General features: G+C 39.9%; 1 protein-coding gene across 2 annotated transcripts in view; it reads left to right on the forward strand.

Moving 5' to 3' along the window:
- The window catches only part of LOC126252002 (protein tumorous imaginal discs, mitochondrial-like), a 124,049-nt gene extending 103,229 nt beyond the window's left edge, over positions 1-20,820 (forward strand). Inside the window, exons 7-9 of one of the 2 annotated variants that reach the window (XM_049952785.1) lie at positions 6,989-7,205; positions 10,177-10,301; positions 20,435-20,573. In XM_049952785.1, coding sequence (XP_049808742.1) covers positions 6,989-7,205; positions 10,177-10,277 — 318 coding nt within the window. In that variant the 3' untranslated portion in view covers positions 10,278-10,301; positions 20,435-20,573. Of the gene's footprint in view, positions 1-6,988; positions 7,206-10,176; positions 10,302-20,434 lie in introns of both variants that reach the window. The other variant, XM_049952784.1, reaches the window with a different exon arrangement.
- The last annotated feature ends 900 nt before the right edge of the window (positions 20,821-21,720 follow it).

A 21,720-nucleotide genomic window follows, 5' to 3' on the forward strand; every position in this document is an offset into this window, starting at 1 on the left:
AAATACAAACAACGAGGAAATTTACAAGTTTGGGTAGCAAATTCCAATGAGTAATCTGACGAAAGAAAACCTGAGACATCGTGAAAGCAGACCAAACTGCGCAACATAACTTATAGGGTGACCACAAGCTGTAATTGGCTGGCAGAATGGTGTGTGGCTCTGTGGCGGGCGATACTAGTGTTAGAGGTTTAAGTGCTCTGTCCTGATAGAGTTGATGCTCTCTGGTCGGCTTCTAAAGTCGCTGGGCTGGGATACCACAGAATTGATAGCTAATGTAATGGTGTTGTAGGCATGTCTCATGCTAATTTAGATCAACACTGAATCTTGTTGAGCTAAAAAGAATTCAGTGTAATAAAAGATAGTGAATTTGTGAATTGGGTCAGCAATGTGTATTCAGTTGGCCCTTGAGATTCACAGTGAATGTAACATAGTTCTAAGAGTGGCAATGTTAACATAGGTTTTTCACATTTATATTGCTGGACCAAGAATGAATTCCACTGCCTACGAACAATAGTGATTATGTCTTAGTGGTGACTAACGTTGACTGTCTGTAATGTTGCCTACCGTGCCAGCTCACAGACGTAGGTAGGATATTATCTATGTATTATCAACAAAATAATAAAATACAGCTCATTTACATTTCAAATAGCAGCACTGAAAACAGGAATATTTACATACATTCAGAAATGAAGATAGTTTGTTTAAATTTGGGTCAGTATTCTTTAGTGATCTTTTATATATAGTTTTACTTCTATGGACAGATTTTTAACCACACTGTTTTCTTATATATTTTATTTTAAAGTTCGCCAAGATTATTCCCAATACAAAATGTTATGCTTGAAATATTTAATAAACCATTGCATGTTACCAGTATTTTTATATGCATTTCTAGAAAGAGAGAAAATCGAGGTTACAAAATGGTAATTCTGGATTTTTAATAGTTATGTTTTATGAGATGTACAACCCTGTATTTTGTACATCAAAATTTTTACATAGTAGTCTTCCTTAAACTTGAAAATTTTCAAAGAACACAAATTGCTCTTTTAACTGAGGAAAAAGAAAGACTTTGTAGTGAGATGTATTGATCCTGTAGCATACACTTATTAGCAGAGACAAACTATTGAATGCACAAGATGACATTGAAAATTGGTTATTTAGATAAAATGTGTATATAAAGAATTTTTGTGTCATGGTAATCCACTAAATGTAAATTCTACTTTGAACAATAAGACTCAGAAAGCTGTACTTCATAAAAGGATTTTGATGTGTGTGAGACCAAGGCTTGACTACTTTAAGCAGGTTCAAATGGATGTAGGTTGCAGTAGCTGTTATCAGAAGAAGGGACTTGCATAGAAAGGTGTAGTCTTTGAACTGCAGCCCATGACAACAAAAAATTATACAGTGTGTTCCAGGATGAATGGACAATGTTCAGGAATATTACAGGAACTATTATTTGAAATAGAATGTCTAGTAAACATGGGCTCTAAGACACACACCTCAAGAGCTACGAGCACTTCATCTTTGATACTGTCAAACAAATCTCTTCTACTGCAACCTCTGTGCTTTCCATATTTTGGGAGGGGTTAGTGTGGACCAAAACAAGAAAAAAGAGTCTCTTAAACACAGAGTATAAAATACATATCATATTGTTATGAGCAACACTTGTTAAATAGACATGATGTTTCACAGTATTGACGATTAAATAGTTTCACAGTATTGAAGGTAAAGTAGTGTTCGTAGCTCTTAATATATGCACTTTAGATCACATATTTACTAGACATAATGTATGCACTTTAGATCACATATTTACTAGACACTTTTGCTTCGAATGATCATTACTGTCACATCCATGAATCTTTCCTCCTTGAACGCCCTGTATAACACAAAGGAAAGGAGAAAATAATATTCTTGCTACATTTGTACATTTATTGTGATTTGAGTGTTGTCAGACCTTGTTGTAGTCATCAGCGTGGTAGAGAGCAGCGTGGGTGAGACATGATATCAGCTCTTTTTATCATAGGTGCCTGAAGCCTGGAGTACCGCATCCACAAGGGTTTGCTGGTAGTTGACTTTTCACTTGCCACATTGTCAAGGTTGTATCAAGAATACCTCTGTGCCAAAGGAAACTGCTGTTGGCAGTTGATGATGTCACAATAGATTTTTGCAAATAATAGCAGCATATGGACAGGCTACAATACAGCATATCACTTGCCAACGTAATACGGGAAAACAACCACCAGTGGACAGTGATACCAGCCAGAACTACTGCTTTGGATTGGGCTACACAAGCAACCACCATGCCCCTGCCTTTGCCCATTGCATGTCAAAGGATACAGGGATTAACATGGATGCAGGAACACTGCCATTGGGCACCTGAAATACTGAAAAAGATGCCCTATATTGATAGTCTCATTACATGTTTGTACATATTTCTTATGGGTATGAGTACATGAAACCCATATGAGGTGATACAGTTTTACAGCCTTGGCACATGCAGCCAAGCTATTTTTCAACTCAGTTGTTTCTGGCAAATGGGCTACAGTAGCGAGCACAATTGTAAGGGCCGTACTCTTCACCTTTTAGTAGTTGAGTCCTCACCTTCTACTTCAGAATGTTGTTCCTCTTGGTCACTTAACAAATGGTCTGTGATTCCTAGTTTGGAATCAAAGTACTGTAGGGTACTCCTTTTTTGGCTCATCATTCTTAATTTGCTCAAGCCTACTGTGAAGTGAAAAATAATTTTTGCTGTCCACTTTCTGGTTCTGGTGCAGATCCCGTAGAAACTCATTGTCCTGTCAAACAGGTGTATGCTAACCATACTTTTATTGTAGCAGCTGATTACAGCTGAACGAGGAGCCTGAATGTACGTCGCATCTTTCTTTTGACTATTTTTTACATTGATCCAAAGGCTGCTTCCAAATCTTGGTTGAGGTAGTTAGGTTGCATTTTGGCCCAACCATTGTACAATAGAAATTTGTCTTCTCTCACTGTCTGGTCAACAGATCCGCATCCTTGATTTGTAAGAATCTTGTCTACTATCTGATGGGCTGCTCTGGGTATTCATGACTTCATTATTGTTCCAGAAAATGACTTTGCATGCAAAAAATAATAACAATGTGACAGGTAGTGCCTTTTAGCATCAACCATGAAAAGAAATGTATTGTAAATTATCGAAGATAATCATCACCGATGCCTAGGAACTACTGCTCGAAAATGTGGCACTAAGTCCGAGTGTCCGTTATGACGGGCATCACAATCTTGTAACCATAATTAAAGAATCATGCAGTCCTACCAAAACTTATTACACAGCAAAGCCACAAAAACAACATTTATAGATATTGTCTACAGTAGGTACATATTTTTCTGAAGTAAGTTTTGAAAAATACACAGTAATGGAGTAATACACACCTATCGTGCTAATATGTCATAAACAAAGCTGCTTATCAAGTAGTATGAAGTGATAATATACACAAAATTCCAAAACAAAATGGTGTTTACACAGTCTTGTTCACATTGTAGATAGTAGGTGTCATGTCTTAGGACAACCAGCCATTAAATAATGTGGTGATAAGTGTGAAAGACTTTTTGAATCATTTCTTTCATTACAGACAAGGTTTACTGTGTAAAGCATGAGTGTTAACTGCATGGTTATAGTAAGGAAAATCTTGCAACTGCACTGGCATTTCATTGACATGTCTAGTTTCACTGATTTGATGCTAATTGTTGTTTCCTGTTTATATTGTCCCACCTTTCCAATCCTCACTAACCATGAAGTGTTTGAATTGTTGGGAAACTTCATTTCTTGTGGTAGTGCTCTTTCATTGGATTATGAATGACTTACAATTTCAAAGGAATGCATCCAATATCATCTGTACCTCAGGAAAGAGACATCAAATAATATTCTAATTTCAGATCTAGTGTCAAATAAAAAATGATTCACTTAGATATGTACATTGGAAATTACTCAAATTACTTTGGGATCATATAACTCTCACATGGTATTTGGGTGTCAGCCCTTATGGTAAAATGGTCACTGTTGAACATTACTGTCCTAAGTAGACAGTGGAATGTTGCCGTTAATGTGGATGTTATTATCAGTCATTACTAACATAAAATGACGAAGGATCCTTCATGTCATAGGGAGGGGGGATAGCAAATTCATCCAACTAGTGCAATCTAAGCTATTCTCGACCCGAGTTATTCTCCACCAGGTAATTTTTATTACCTTCTGGATGCCCTTGCCCAGGTGCATCTTGTAATTAAAGGCACTGAGGCAGAGCCACCACAAAATATATATTAAAATAAATTTCTCAGAAACATATTACAGAATTTAAATTATCAGAAAGCAGAATGAAATTTGTTCTCTGCAGTGGAGTGTGCGCTGATATGAAACTTACTGGCAATTTAAAACTGTGTACTGGACCAAGACTTGAACTTGGGATGTTTGCTATACTGTGATGTATAACAGTACAAGTCAAAGAACTTCTTCTGTATTGCTATACATCTCATGTTGTCCTTTTGTCATTGGGTCATTGTATTGTAATCTTGCTATGATCTTTCACTCTTATTGGCAATTACGGTTTTCAGTAGTAACTTATGTCAAAGCATGTATGACATGTGATAAATCTGCAATATCATTATCACAGATAACACAGTGTTAAGCATTTTGTAAAATTCATACATGCTATTGACCAGCACCTAAACAAGATGTTCAGTTTCACAAACGGTTAGAGGAAAAAGTGCACGAAATATGTACTGTGCATGGAATATTCCCTGTTACTTTAGTTTCCTTGCTTGCTGACTGTGGGTAACATGCATTATTAGCAAGCTTCAATTTTTGAGTGTATTATGCATGAATTTAGTGATACAAGCTGTGATACGGTTGCAAATGGAATAGTGATCTGAAAATGTAGAGTAATTTACTTTTATTTCACGTAAATGGACACAAACTTGCAGGTCCTCAGACTAGCGGTTTTGGTCACCAATGACCAACATCAGATCTGTTTTACAAGAACTTGTCCTAATGTCCTGTAAAACAGATCTGAAGATGGTCATTGCTGACTGAAACCAGTAGTCTGAAGATCTCCAAGTTTGTGACCATAGACATAAAATAAGAGATTTATTCTGAGTTTAGTGAGTTATATTTTGTTGTGAATAACAGCAGCATACCATGAGTTCGAAAAGAAAACCATATGAATTCAGTGTGCAATTTATCCAGTATTTTATGGAACATGCGATTAGGATGAAAGTGAAGGAACCAGATTCAATGAAAACAGGGTATACACACAATTTTAACACAGCAGTGTACAATGCAGCTGAGTGGTTGTGTGCACTGTATCACTTAAAATGCATATTTTTTGTGCACTGTATCACTTAAAATGCATATTTTTGTAATATACAAGTGTAAATACGGCATGTACATTTCCATGGCAGCAGTTGCTCAGGTTGCTCATGTCAGCCAGTCACATGACAGGATTGGTGACATCATGGAAACATCGCTGTTTCATCACACGAACTCATAAACACTGTGATTTGAATGCACACAACATTAAACATCTAAAGGTTAGAAACAATAATACCAGAACCTGTAAGCATGCAATGAAGTTAATATACACGACATTAAAGATCTCTCCAAAATGCATCTTTTAGTGTGATTTATTGTGGAAACTATTGGAAAATGTAATGTAAGCTACCTATGGATTTTATCTTGGAGTTAGCTTTATTTGTTATTTAGTAGCCAATTATGAAACAGAAAGAAGATGCCGTAGGTAAACATTTGGCTAGAGTGTTACCTTGTCCTCCACCCTCCTGAAATCGTGGTTGTCATGACAGACTGATCTGTAGCGTAGCCTGAGGTCTGGGTTAGTTCAGATTGATAAATGTCGCAGTCTTCCCCAGTATGTAAACCATGGGCTGCACCTCCCTTTGCCCCATTAGACTGGTGTCCTCGGAGTCTTCCATCTGGTTGTTTTTCAATTATTCCATTGTAACATCAGTTGTGCCCACCTCTTCTCTTCACTTTTTACTTGGTTTAAAGGCAATAAATCTTAATCACCAGTTCTGTTTCACTGGTGAATTAGTGATCATTCATATAAATCAGTCTTTGATAACTGCCTGTGGATATTTGACGTCAAGTCTGTGCAGAGATCAGGTCTCAACAGCTTTGTTTCAGTAATGACATAGTGGCTGCTGCCCTGTGTCATATCCTCATTTTATCCCCAGGGATTTATTCTCTCATATCGTCTTTGGTCCCCCAGTCTTCCATCTAAAAACAGTAAAGTAAAGCTGTCTGCCAAGGAAATGTTGGTTTGAACTCAGCAGTACTTTACAGGTGAGGTCCTATTGGAGGCGCCCTTGACATGTTGCGACCTTTTTAAATGACATGCCTAACCAGTTTAACATGGACTCTGAACTCTGGTGCAACTTGATATTTTTCATGAACTTTGAAAAATTCACATGTAATGGCAGTCTCTCTTTTCAGTTTTATTGTATAGATTTGGAAGAATTATGATTTGTTTATATTTTTGTTGTACACTGTGAGATGCAAAATTACAATAGAAGTACAATAATATCTAACTTGTGTATCTAATGTCAAGTTTCAGTATTATGAAAAGGATAGTTGTTACTCACCTTATAGCAGAGTTGCTGATTCGCAGATAGGCACAACAAAAAGACTGTCAGAAACTGAGCTTTCAGCCAACAAGGCATTCGTTGAAAACTCAAACACACACACACACACACACACACACACACACAGCCACTGTCTCTGGATGTTGAGGCTAGACTGTCTGACCACAGCAGCCAGAGACTGTGTGTGTGTGTGTGTGTGTGTGTGTGTTTTCGATGAAGGCCTTGCTGGCCAACAGCTACTTTCTGACAGCTAATTAGCATCTCTGCTATATGGTGAGTAGCAACTATCCTTTTTCATAATATTGTTACATTCCATCCTGGATTTTCCATTGTGTAATGACAAGTTTCCTGTTTTTAGATTCCACCAGGCAGTTCCTCTCACACACGTATTAGACTTAGTGGGAAAGGCCTCAAGAAAATGAATACATTTGGTGGTTATGGTGATCATTATGTTCACATTAAAATAGGAATTCCGAAAAAGTTAAATGATAGACAAAAAGCCCTATTGCTTGCATATGCTGAACTGGAGGAAGATACACCTGGAACAGTAAGAGGTCTTACTTATAAAAATGATGGTAAGTTCTGTTCAGTACTTAGCAGCATTATATTGCATGTGCATTATTTCTTTGGCTATGATTTCAACAGGTATACTATGTCTGTTAATAAATGGATAACCCTGATACGGCAGGTATCAGATTTCGAAGCTCCATATTTCAGATATTAATTTGTGTTAATGAATGTCCAGTGTTAATTTCAACAATGAAGTAGGATGCTACTCACCGAGGAGAGGAGGTGTTGAGTGGCAGACAGGCCCATTTAAATGCAGACTAACTTATCTGACAAATTGCTTCCTCAGAAACAGAAAAACCACACACTTACATGTCTACTGATGTTACCAGGCACTGAGACCCAAATTCCATACTGTGATAGACTTTGGCCATGTTGTGTGTGTGAGCTTTGTGTGGACGAATGTGTGTGTGTGTGTGTGTGTGTGTGTGTGTGTGTGTGTGTGTGTGTGTGAGGGGGGGGGGGGAGGTGTTCCCCCATATATGTCTGAGAAAGCACTTGTCCAATAGCTTAGTCTACCTTTAAATGTGCATGTCTGTTGCTCAATGCCTCCTCTGTGAGGTATTTAAATTTAATTGTTGTTTTTCAATTGTGGATTTTCCAGTGTTTGATTTTGTTGTTTGTACAGGATGTAGTTATAGACATTAATTCTGCATTTTAAAGTAATGACAGACATTATTCTCATTTCATTAAATTATATGTGAAAGTATATCTAAAAACAAAGATGATGTGACTTACCAAACGAAGCGCTGGCAGGTCTATAGACACACAAACTAACACAAACAAACACACAAAATTCAAGCTTTCGCAACAAGCTGTTGCCTCATCAGGAAAGAGGGAAGGAGAGGGAAAGACGAAAGGATGTGGGTTTTAAGGGAGAGGGTAAGGAGTAATTCCAATCCCGGGAGCGGAAAGACTTAACTTAGGGGGAAAAAAGGACGGGTATACACTCGCGCGCGCACACACACACATATCCATCCACACATATATACAGACACAAGCAGACATATTTAGAGAAAGTAGTTTTACAAGCACATCAAAACATGATATATTAATTACTTCAAGTGTGTCAAAACATGATACATGCACGATTTACACACCAAATACACCTTGAAAGTTATGGAACATGTTCGGATAAAACATAAAGATAATTATGTTAAATAAATTAGAACTCTCATTTATGGCCTGGAGCAATTTTTATTTCCTTCTGTTGGTATGCTGATGGAAAGAAAGAGTTGCTTTAAAATGTAAATCAGTGTGCTGATGGATTTGAAATAAAAGTTGCTCCAAACTTTAAATGAGAGTTCTATGTTATTCAACATAATTATATATCTAAAAACAAAGATGATGTGACTTACCGAACGAAAGCGCTGGCAGGTCGATAGACACACAAACAAACGCACACACACACACACAAAATTCAAGCTTTCGCAACAAACTGTTGTCTCGTCAGGAAAGAGGGAAGGAGAGGGAAAGACGAAAGGATGTGGGTTTTAAGGGAGAGGGTAAGGAGTCATTCCAATCCCGGGAGCGGAAAGACTTACCTTACGGGGAAAAAAGGACAGGTATACACTCGCGCGCGCACACACACACACACACACACACACACACACACACACACACACACACATCCATCCACACATATACAGACACAAGCAGACATCTCACAAGCAGGCATATTTAAAGACCCATAATTATATTTATACTTCATATTGACACTTCTTATAACCCATGTGTTCCTTCCTTCTCGTAAAGAAACTTGTAAAAACATTCTTAAGTCTAGCTATTGAGCTGTATTTGATTATATTAGCACATGCACTTGCCAGTTTGTTTGCAGGCTTATTTGTGTCAGATATACTTCCTCACTAGTTTGTATGTGTACTTAGTCACCAGACATTGCCTGTTTAAGGTTTTATTGCAATGTGAAGATTGTGGTAGAACATCATTAATTGGATAGTACACACTAAGTTGTTTAGTTATGAGAAGAGATAATTCTCATTATTATTGAAGTTTTGGTAGCTGTAACTTTGTACACATTATGGTTACACTTTCATTCTGCTTGCAAGAATGTAATTTGGGACCTGAACTGCAAGTTATTAATATTATGTATTATGGCCATTCTCCTTCAGTTGTTTCAGTTGAGTTTTTTCTTTGCCCAGCCATTTCCAAAGTCAGTCACAGGAACATAGTTTCTGGCAGATGTAAATTGACTTCAGAATTGATTAGTTATGCCACTAACTGATGGTAACATGAATAATCTACTTCTTCACCAGTGGTCATAACATATTGCATTGCATACCTTCACTGAGTCACTTTGTTGGGTGATAGGAAGTGGATATTTTAACTGATAATCTTTTTGGATGTCTACCTCACCTTCTGTTTGAAATAAATCAAGGCATAACTCATTTATTTTTTGTAACCATTATTTGGCCATGTTGCATCATCTGAACATCATGTTTGTGTTTGATAATCTGCGAGTTGGAAATTGTCATCCAGTTCTGGTTGTCAAATCTGTGCACTGATTGTTAAGTCTGTGCAGCATATTTTATGGAAATATATTATAGAGTTGCTGATTGCATTTCACTTCCGTTGCTTAGGCTGTCAGTCTGTGGAAATTCCAGACATTATGTTATCAGCTGACTAGCACTCACTGTTTTCACATTAGATACTGCTGCTCCCAGTGCTGTGAATACACAGTTTGTCTTTGTTTGTGTTCAGGCATTTCTCTTATTTGCAGCAGCATTTTCTGCCTGGTCTATGTCTAGCCATTCACAGTAGCACAGTGCTTAATAATATGCAGACTAGTGTTCTTCACTACAACAACAAATGAGTCAAAGCCCATATTTGGTCAATGCAAACACTTGATTCAAGATACTATCTTCCAAAGTGCCATTGTTTCCATTATTCTGATGAAAATTTGTATCTTCAGCATGATGTCTCAGATAGACTTTGTTGACAACATGGTTTTTGTCTGTGCAGGGTCAAAGAAAAAAGATGCTATGGCAGGCTCAGAAAAAACTCAATTGAAAGAAGATGAATCTGGCCTCCTTGGAAAGATTAAAAGAGCCATTTTTGGATAGCACAAATGTTCCGGTGTACAACATGTAAGTTAAATATTGCTATTTTTTCAGGTTTTCTAAAATGTTTCTATAAAGCACCTATTAACCGTGTCCCACGTCTGTCATACTGAACAACTGGCTTTGCAGTATGTTTATTCGAAAGAATGCTAAAAAAATTTATGATGCACAGCGTCTCACACATTTGAATTTTGTTGTGGACAATAATGATGATGATGCTGATGACAGTAAAGAAATTTGTATATGTCTTGTCCAGTTTATTTTTATTGGCAATTGAAAGACTCCCCTCTCCACAGTGAAGTAAAAACTGAGATTCTATTTGTATTACCTTTATTAACTTCACAGTTGTAAACATAGCTGAGCTGATGGGTAGAAAGCATTGAGGGAAAGAATTGTTAGTACATAGAGAACCTTAAATCATCTTTGTGAAACTTGAACCATATCATTGTTGATCAATGACCACCAAAAAATTATATTTTTCTAGTTACGTCAGTTATTTCTCCTTGTCTCATCTGTCCTTCACATGAAACATTTTAGCTTGCAAGGGCCACAGGTGTTATCAGTGCATGAATGACATTAGAACACTCTAAATGAAATAAAAGCCGTAAATAATTGATCACTTGCTCCATAACGAATATATAAAAATTTCTTTTTAACTGAATCCTTATGAAGTAATCCGTTAATTTGACCCTTTAACCCTTGCTTTTGTTTGAAAACGTAGTGATGGAAGACACAAGCAGTCTGCTCTTTGAATAACTCAGTGGTTCATTAAGCCATTTTATGTCTAGAGGGCAAGACTCTTGTCTTTTAATTTCATCACAAATGTGAATGTTTCATCCTTCATAGTAGTGTAAGGTGAGTTACCAAACAACTGTAAGAAAAGAACCAAAATAAATAATTTATAACGAATTTGCTTTGTTAGTATAAAGAAATTTAACAGTAATTTATGAGACATTGCAACAACAATATACTGGTAGGGACATTTGTTATAATTCTTTTTTAATTTTTGTATCCTTTGTTTGTCCAGTTATTGTAGCTTTTGCTCTTTATTTACTTGACCAAGAGTAACATGAGAGTCCCAGCACGTAATTTACTTATGTCATCTATTTGTCATCATATTGTACTTGTATCTTTCTGAAGTGACATGTGTATAGATTATTTAGGTTTATACACAGTGACAGATAACCAGCAATCACATGTACAGGACACTGAGTAGCAGTCAGGCAAGTAAGAAAAGGCATAAATGGCAAAGCTTTCACTGATCATCCTGCATTGGAGTGCAGGCATGCACACTACTCAGTATGAAACACATTCCTCCATTGTCATTACATGGAGTTTCTTTGTCAGAGTATGTGTATTATTTTGGTTAGTAAACAAAGTGGCCATATATATGGCAGAAAAGGTAACATCGAAGGTGGATGGAATATTTCTGTCCGCAAATCTGTGTCTGATGATTCAAACATGGAGCTCCTGCCATCTGTGAGATACCTGACTACTACTACTACTACTACTACTACTACTACTATTTGTCTAATAGCAGCAGCAGCAGCAGTAATATTAATAACAAGAATAGGTGCTAATTAAAATGTTAGAGCAGACAATTTCAAAAGGCATGCATGACAAAAAGGATACGACATCTGCAGCAAACTGATAAGTACAAAACACCCCAACCAACTTCATCATTGTCTGCCAGGGAATACTAGTACTCTTTTATGGTGTATATGCTGTGCAGATTCCATCTCACAGTGTAAATCCGTGTCAGACTCTTAACTCAACCCTGGATTTATTCGATGTACTTGCCACAAACTTCTCCTCCTTTCTTCTAAGCTTTACAGAATCTCTTCTACAATGGTGTGGGACTAGCACCTTGGTAAGAATGCATATAATGGGTAACATGGCTTCTGCACATCCTCAGGGCTACTGCTAAGTGGGGTTTTCTTATTACTGTTTATTAAGTATTCAGGTCAACACTGTATAAACTTAATAAAAGCATAGAATAAATTCATATCATTACAAGCACTGAGACAGAATAATTCATTCTTCCACATCGTAATGAGAGAGCCTTTGTGGAATTAGAGGGTAATATAGGTAATGATCAGAAGCTGAAGGGGAGAGATTTCAAACTTTCAGGACCCAGACTTCCTTGACCGCAACATAACCCACAGCTCCTCTCGCATATGAATCTGATATGAAGTGTGGGCTAAACTTAAGCTCTGAAGAGGAAAAAAGAATAGTAGTAGTTATTTCTCTATTAACTGTTGACATAACATTTTAATCAACATTCAGTGTTATTGCATCTTATTCTTGCAACAAAATCAATGCAAAGGATGAGCTTGCTTCTCCATCATGAGTTCTTCAAATCCCTGCACAAAATTGGAAATTACGACTGTTTCTCGATATTCCTTCGTAATCTATATTTTATGTTGCTGGCTGCCAATGCTGAAATACATACATCATGTAAGTAGGACGTTGCAAAAGATCTCAAAACTTGTAGGGGCTTGTTCCCTGTGTGCGGATACTCATGCTTCACCATGCTCCAAAACTCAAGCAGTGAGAAGGAAACAAAGTTCAATTTCAGTGAGGTGTCTGAAGAAATATCAGTAATTACTCTTGTTTGTCAGTGGAAGTTCTGTATTGAAAGGTTCTTTGTGGTCCAGTTGTGCTGATCAGCTTCTTCTGGAAAGTACTTTAGAAAGTAACCACTGATTTCATTGCTGGCCACGGTGGTCTAGCGGTTCTAGGCGCTCAGTCCGGAACCGCGCGACCGCTACGGTCGCATGTTCGAATCCTGCCTCGGGCATGGATGTGTGTGATGTCCTTAGGTTAGTTAGGTTTAAGTAGTTCTAAGTTCTAGGGGACTTATGACCACAGATGTTAAGTCCCATAGTGCTCAGAGCCATTTTTGAACTGATTTCATTGAAATTATCCACAAACATAGATTTCAGTTTATCCCATAAATGAGTCATTGTCTTCAAAAACTGTTTGAAGAGCAGGTTAAACATGATGCATATCTTTATCAACATCATCTACTCGTATGAAGGAAAGGTATGTAAACATATCCTCAGCACAGCCATGGGCACCTGCATGGCGCCCTTCTATGTCAACCTTTTCATGGGCCATATAGAGGAGACCATCCTAGCCTCCTGAAACACCAAACCCCTAGTCTGGTTCAGGTTCATTGATAATATCTTCATGATCTGTACCCAGGGCCAAGACACCGTATCTTCATTCCTTCACAACCTCAACATCTTCTCTCCCATCTTCTTGACGTGGTCCTTCTCAACCCAGCATGCCACTTTCCTAGATGTTGACATCCTGCTCTCTGTTGGTTCCATCCGCACCTCTGTCCACATTAAACACACCAGCTACCAACAGTACCTGCATTTTGACAGCTGTCATCCCTTTCACACCAAAAAGTCTCTCCCATGTAGCCTGGTTACCCAGGGACAGTGTATCTGCATTGACAAACACTTCCTTGCTCAGTGTGCTGAGGGCCTCACCAAGGCCTTCACAGACGGGCACTATCCCCCAGACCTAGCATGCAAACAGATCTCGCATGCCATTTCCCCTAACAACCCCAATCCTCCCACCACCCCCAAAACCAGCCACAAAGGAATGTCCTCGTTGACACCCAGTTCCACAACGGACTGGAAGAGCTGAACCAAATCCTTCACCAGGGCTCTGATACCTACCATCATGCCCTGAAATGAGGGACTTCCTACCTGAGATACTTCCCACTAAAGCGGTGTTCCACTGCCCACCCAACTTCCACAACATCCTGGTCCATCCCTATGCCACTCCCAATCCCAACCCCAACACCATGCCACAAGGATCATATCCCTGTGGAAGACCAAGGCACAAAACCTGCCCAATCCACCCACCCAGCACTTCCTATTACAGTCCTGTCACAGCTTTATCCTACTCCATCAGGGGCCAGGCCACCTGTGAAAGCAGCCATGTCATATACCAGTTCTGGTGCAATCATTGCACAGCTTTTTATTTTGGTATGAGTACCAATCAGCTGCCCACCAGGATGAATGCCCAATGCCAAATTGTTCTCAACACCACCCTGTGGCGGAACATGCAGCTGAACAAAACACAGTTGATTTCAATGGCTGCTTCACTACTCGAGCCATCTTAATTCTTCCCTCCACCACCAACGTTTCTGAACTGCGCAGAGGGAGTATCCTTACAACACATTCTCCACTCCCGTAATCATCCTGGCCTCAACCTATGGTAACACACAATACCCACACTCTCCACCCAACAGTTTCCACCCCCTCTGTCCTATCATCCCCCCCCCCCCCCATTCTCGTCTCCCACCCCGTTTATTTGCAACCATCTGCCAATGCATCTGTCTGTCTTTACCTGCTCCTCTCCTTTTTATGTTCCTTTTTCCTCTGCACCTCCCAGCTCCACAACCACCTGACGCTGCGCCTGTTGACAGTGTAGTCCCTGTACATTCCACCAACATTCATCTCTCTCCCCACCCGTACACTACTAACCCTTCCCCACCCCCACCCCCTCCCCATCCCCCTCCCTGTCTAGATTGCTGCTTGCATCCCACGTGATGTTGCATTTCGGCCTGAGGTGCTGGAATTGGCAGTGGTGTGTGTGTGTGTGTGTGTGTGTGTGTGTGTGTGTGTGTGTGTGTGAGAGAGAGAGAGAGAGAGAGAGAGAGAGAGAGAGAGACGAGGGTCGTGGCCGAAAGCTGTACGTGAGTGCCTTTTAATTGTGCCTGTCTGCAATTTTATGTGTCTTCTTTGCGATAAGTAGCAATCTGTCTTCTCCTATAGTGTTGATAGTCTTACGTGGAGTTTTCATTGTTTGATTTTTGCTGAACGTCTTTCTTCCATCTTATAACCCTGTGATGTTTTCCTTTGTTACTCTTCTCTATAGCATTACTCTTCTCAGTGTTCGTGCTTTCTCTTCTTTCCTGTGTTTATTCACTGCTTTCCAAACTGCATCTACCTCCTACGCACACTGTATCAATGACAGTCCGCGCACAACACAACTTTGTGAACGTGCAGATTGTTGATGCAGCATATAATTCCCCAGATTCTTTCCTCAGATAGTTAACTGCATTTATTCCTGTTCCTATTGATCCCACTTCATCTCTCATCCTGACTTACTTTGTTTTTGTTTTCCCCACCTGCCCGTGGCACATGAACTTTCGATCCTGGATCTAACCGTTCCCCTCTCCCTCTCTTTTCGCTTATCACAACAAACACACATACACTACCATATTCCATCATTTTTTCACCATGTTTCTGTACATTTCTAACGTATTTGTGCTTGGTTTTATGTGGTTTCATATATTTTTACATATTTATATGTATTTTTACATATCTGTGCGTATTTTTACATATCTGTGCCTGGTTCTGCGTGTCTACATATTTTTTAGGCATATTTACACGCCTTTTTGCTTATACAGTTCCTCTCACAATTATCAACACTCATTTTGCCCATTTCTGCATCATTCCCATTTCGTGTGCATTTTTCCTGCCACTATGGTCCCTTCCTCCATTTTTCTGCACCAATTCAGAAAAGTATCTTTCCTGTCTAAAACCCAGTCCCACATCCTGTTTCTCAAATGCTGCCCAAACCATGGCATCCCCCCCCACCCCAAACGGCCTAACTGTAAAAATTGCTTTCTCTGGATCCCACCCCTCCTTTCACAGTGACCTACACCTTTTCAGATCCCACCAGTTGCTGGTTCTCATAAACCTGGTACTGCAAAAACACTTCTCTATGACACAGGCATCCTAGAACCACCTCTGCTTCCTCCACAAGATACCACTACTCTGCAATCTGTACTTCATACATCACATCTCTGAAATTGAATCCCTTGCTCTCTAGCAGCTGGAGGAGCATTCGAGACACCACCTCCACAAATTATCCAACCTGATGACATGCACTGCCATCTCGGGGAACCACTCTCCAACCCCTATAGTACCCATAATGTTTCTCCTCGTGCCCCCCTCATAGCAGCTAAACCCTGCCTAGTTGACCTTTTCAACTTGCCACATCCCCCGAAACTCCCTACCAACCGTCCACCAAATCTAGATCCAAAACATTCCTGTAACAGTGTTGCCCTTTCCACCAAAACCCTCAGCTCCACAGAAGTTCAATCCCATCCAAAGGCCTCACCTGTAGCCCTACACCCAAATTTAACCATGCTGGACTTGTCAAACACCTGCTTTCCTTCTCCTGATCGCTGCAATGGAAGCACATCTCTGCTACCAACCCTTCCAACCAAAACCACCCTAACTCCAACATTGAACCTTGCCTCTTCCAATTCGTGCCACCGTCCAACCGTGATACTCACCCCCTCCCACCTAACCACCCGCTGATCACCTTCCAGAAATTCCTTACCTTCAACTTAGCCTCACCTTCCTTCTCCAGGCCACCAACCTTCCAGTAGAAGAAAGAACAGCTATACACAGCCTCAAAACAAATCATGAACTAATCATCCTACTTGCAGACAAAGGTTCCACCACTGTTGTTATGAATCACAGTGACTACCTGGCAGAAGGCCTCCGCCAATTGTCTGACTCCTACACCCGTGAACTTTGCCAGAGTGAGGTACTGGCAGAAATAAAGCTGTGAGGACGGGGCGTGAGTCGTGCTTGGGTAGCTCACTTGGTAGAGCACTTGCCCACGAAAGGCAAAAGTCCCGAGTTCGAGTCTCGGTCTGGCACACAGTTTTAATCTGCCAGGAAGTTTCATATCAGCGCACACTCCGCTGCAGAGTGAAAATCTCATTCTGGATATGACAAAGATTCTCCAGCTTCAGAACAGTCACTGTCTACGACTTCATTCCTGAGTTCATACACCCTTTCCTGTGTCAAGATATTCTCAGGGAAAGCCATTGAGAGTTACTGTAATGAATTATACACACATTGTTGAAAACACCTTGACTTAAGTGACAGGCTTTCAATGGAATTTATCACTTCAATAACTGATTGAATGAACCTAATGAAGCACAGGCTCATGCTTTATAATGCCACTGCTTCTCAGTGAGTAAAACGTGTGTCCAAATAGCATGAGGAGCCATCAGAGCTAGCAGTCCAGTGCAGCGGCCAACTGTACTGCAACCTTCATCTGTACACAAGCCTACAATTTTCCTAATTGATGATGTTCCTTCTTTAAAAGAGTGTAGTATTACAAAGAGATACGTCGCTTTTGCTCTAACAGTTATTTTTGTACAGAAAAGAAAATCTTTATGAAATTTGTCATTTATAAACTGCACGTAACAAATTAGATGTGCATCATTGTAGTTGTCTGTAGCTCCATCCAACTGAACAGTGACAACACCTTTCCCTCTGATTTTTTTTTTTTTTTTTTTTTTTTTTTTTTTTTTTTTTTTTTTTTTTTTTTGTGGGCATTGTGTCCGTAGTTGCTTTATAATTCATGATGATTTTTGATCTGTCGTTGCAATGATGGATCAAAAACACCCTCATGCTTTACCTTTGGGTTTGTCAGTTAATTGATCATTAACGCTGCCATTTGTATCCAGTTTATGAAAATCAGTGGCGTTCTCTGACAAAGGTACACTTTATTGTAGCTTTACAACTGGCTCACTTATCATAATAGGTACTATTTCCAGAGCAACTGATGAAATAAGGGCTTCCGATGTACTGTGAGGTTTGTTGCTTTTTGCTACACTGCTCCTTTGGTTCCATCAGATTCACCTGGTCCTACTCCAAATCCCATGCCACTTTCCTTGACGTTGACCTCCACCTGCCCAATGGCCGGCTTCACACGTCCGTCCACATCAAACCCACCAACAAGCAACAGTACCTCCATTATGACAGCTGCCACCCATTCCACATCAAACGGTCCCTTCCCTGCAGCCTAGGTCTTCGTGGCAAACGAATCTGCTCCAGTCCGGAATCCCTGAACCATTACACCAACAACCTGACAACAGCTTTCGCATCTCGCAACTACCCTCCCGACCTGGTGCAGAAACAAATAACCAGAGCCACTTCCTCATCCCCTCGAACCCAGAATCCCCCACAGAAGAACCAGAAAAGTGCCCCACTTGTGACAGGATACTTTCCGGGACTGGACCAGACTCTGAATGTGGCTCTCCAGCAGGGATACGACTTCCTCAAATCCTGCCCTGAAATGAGGTCCATCCTTCATGAAATCCTCCCCACTCCACCAAGAGTGTCTTTCCGCCGTCCACCTAACCTTCGTAACCTGTTAGTTCATCCCTATGAAATCCCCAAACCACCTTCCCTACCCTCTGGCTCCTATCCTTGTAACCGCCCCCGGTGTAAAACCTGTCCCATGCACCCTCCCACCACCACCTGCTCCAGTCCTGTAACCCGGAAGGTGTACACGATCAAAGGCAGAGCCACATGTGAAAGCACCCACGTGATTTACCTACTGACCTGCCTACACTGTGATGCATTCTATGTGGGAATGACCAGCAACAAACTGTCCATTCGCATGAATGGACACAGGCAGACAGTGTTTGTTGGTAATGAGGATCACCCTGTGGCTAAACATGCCTTGGTGCACGGCCAGCACATCTTGGCACAGTGTTACACCGTCCGGGTTATCTGGATACTTCCCACCAACACCAACCTATCCGAACTCCGGAGATGGGAACTTGCTCTTCAATATATCCTCTCTTCCCGTTACCCACCAGGCCTCAATCTCCGCTAATTTCAAGTTGCCGCCACTCACACCTCACCTGTCATTCAACATCATCTTTGCCTCTTCACTTTCGCCTCGACTGACATCTCTGCCCAAACTCTTTGTCTTTAAATATGTCTGCTTGTGAGATGTCTGCTTGTGTCTGTATATGTGTGGATGGATATGTGTGTGTGTGCGCGAGTGTATACCCATCCTTTTTTCCCCCTAAGTTAAGTCTTTCCGCTCCCGGGATTGGAATGACTCCTTACCCTCTCCCTTAAAACCCACATCCTTTCGTCTTTCCCTCTCCTTCCCTCTTTCCTGATGAGGCAACAGTTTGTTGCGAAAGCTTGAATTTTGTGTGTGTGTTTGTGTTTGTTTGTGTGTCTATCGACCTGCCAGCGCTTTCGTTCGGTAAGTCACATCATCTTTGTTTTTAGATATATGTATACAACTTTGTTAGATGAAAGAAGAAACCTCTATATGGCTTCACTTGTTTATTGAAAGTTTCTTTTTTGTTCTCTTATTTCTTTTAACCTGTGGGTAAAGTATTTTCAGTGTTTATCAACCTTCTGTAATTTGACTCCAGATATCATGTCAGCAATAGCTTGTGAGTGAAATCAAAATTTTATTCATACAAGCAAGTAAGGCAATCTTGTACAAGGTTCTGTTACTAGACCATTAAGTTACATGCAGCTAGAGGAGACGGACTGGAGGAAATCATTCAAAAGTGAAGATAAGTGCACCATACATTGGCACTGTACATAATCACCTATGCACATGTCTTTTGGGAAGATTGGTATCCTTCCAGATAGACATTTAATGGATGACATTCATAAAAATATGGGCTGTGTTGATACTCGGGAAGGTGATGTATTGGGTTCAAGAGGACCATGTGAAGCAGATATGAGGGGAGGTTTTGAGATTGTGAAGGAATGACGATAAATATCTTGGCCCTGAATCCATATCATGAAAGTATCATCAATAAATCTGAACCGTCAAGAGATTTAGGATTGAGTTACTGGGAAGGTTTCCTCTGTATGAGATGAGACAGTAGGTTTGGATCAGTAGGACATTGAGAAAAGTAATGTTCAACAGTGGCAAGGCAGTGGACGTAGGAGATGTTGGTATGCAAGGAAATCATGTCAGTAGTGACAAGTAGAATTCAGACGGTAATGTGATGGGAATGTTTGAGTGGTGATAAAGGAAGTGTTTGGTATGGGAAGCCCGGCAGTGGGTGATGGATTGGAGCTGTTGGTTGGTTAACAAAGGAAGTAGACAATGGAATCCGATACAGTTTTGATTGGAGTGAAGGTGATTTTCAGAAATAATTTTGAAAAATATAGTACAGGCTTTTCTTCCAGAACTGTTGTGATAGTTTAACTTTGTTCCAGTTCTATAATTATGTGATGCAATGCGTAATGACAGGTTTTGTTACATTGCATTGATTTTCATTAATTTCATGTATAAGCCATTGCTCTCTAAGTTCTGATAAGTGATCTTCTTTTCTCCAGGGAAAAAAGAATATACTCTGGAGCCTCATCGTATTTTGCTGCTGATTCGAATGGCGTTGGAGGGAAAAAATCCAGTCAGTCACACTAGTGAAGTGTCAAAGCAGAATCAGAGGAAGCCGCGCACTGATGATGAAGGAAAAGAATCGTCAGACAGCAATTCCAGGAGTACAGAGGAACCTAAGAAGAAACTGGGGGCACAGAGATGAAATACGTAGTCAAATTCAGAAGTCTATTATTGAGTTGGTTATAGATGCCACTTGCATAATACCTGTGTATAGCCTTCTTTGTTGCTATAAATACAGAAATTGATATTTTTATTTTACAAGATTTATTTGTTTTGTACATATATATGGCAACAGTGGTGTTAATAAATACTTGTTATGATACACTGCTATCTTTTGTTGTAAATCATTGGTAGTGTATTAGTACATTGTTTACCTGAAACCGCGTCAACAGCAAGACAAAATTTTTGGCATGTGGAGAAACCAAAGAATTTAATGGCCTTTGAAATAGTAGGAGGCTGGAGGAATAACACTTTGGACATAAAAACAGCATTTTTTCTGAGTAATACTGCCTCACTGGCTGTCGTTATTTGGGATTTAATGTCCTTGCATTTTGTATTTTTCATTTCTGCTGTGTAGCCATTTTCAAGTGTCTGTGCCCTGATGATGACTCAAGCTTATTTCCATGTGGTACATACATGCTTGTGGAAATAACCTTGAGTCTTCAAGATGCAGGCAGTTGAAAATGGTTACACAGCTGAAACTGTACAATTGTGAAGAGCACAAAATAAAATGAGTGCAACATATTAGTGTAATTTAGATTTTTTCTGTGGATTACATTGCAACTTAAATTGAAAAAGAGCAGATTTGAGGGACTAGTGTCAGTGAATGCATTGCTGCAGAATAGCCGGCCACTCAACAGAACGATGTTCAATACAACTACTTATCCCAAAATCCCTTGTGCTACACATGTGGTCTGTTCCTGCAGATACGCACTGTGTCACATATGCCTCTTTAATTCATCATTGGGGGGAGAGGGGGGGTGGAGCGGAGGTTGGTGAAACATGTATATATATTATCTAATTTACAACTGGGAAAACATTGTTTTTATGATCTATTTTGTGGATTAATATATTTGCATTTCATCAAATGATGTTATGAAACAATTTTGCTGGCCAGCAGTGGCAGTTCTGTTGCGTAGAGCATATTACATGGCATTAGATATGATGGTGAAATACACAACATTAAAGAGCCATTTTAATCATTTGTGTTATATGAATGACT

This window comes from Schistocerca nitens, chromosome 4, assembly GCF_023898315.1.
Source record: "Schistocerca nitens isolate TAMUIC-IGC-003100 chromosome 4, iqSchNite1.1, whole genome shotgun sequence".
Taxonomy (NCBI): Eukaryota; Metazoa; Arthropoda; class Insecta; order Orthoptera; family Acrididae; genus Schistocerca; species Schistocerca nitens.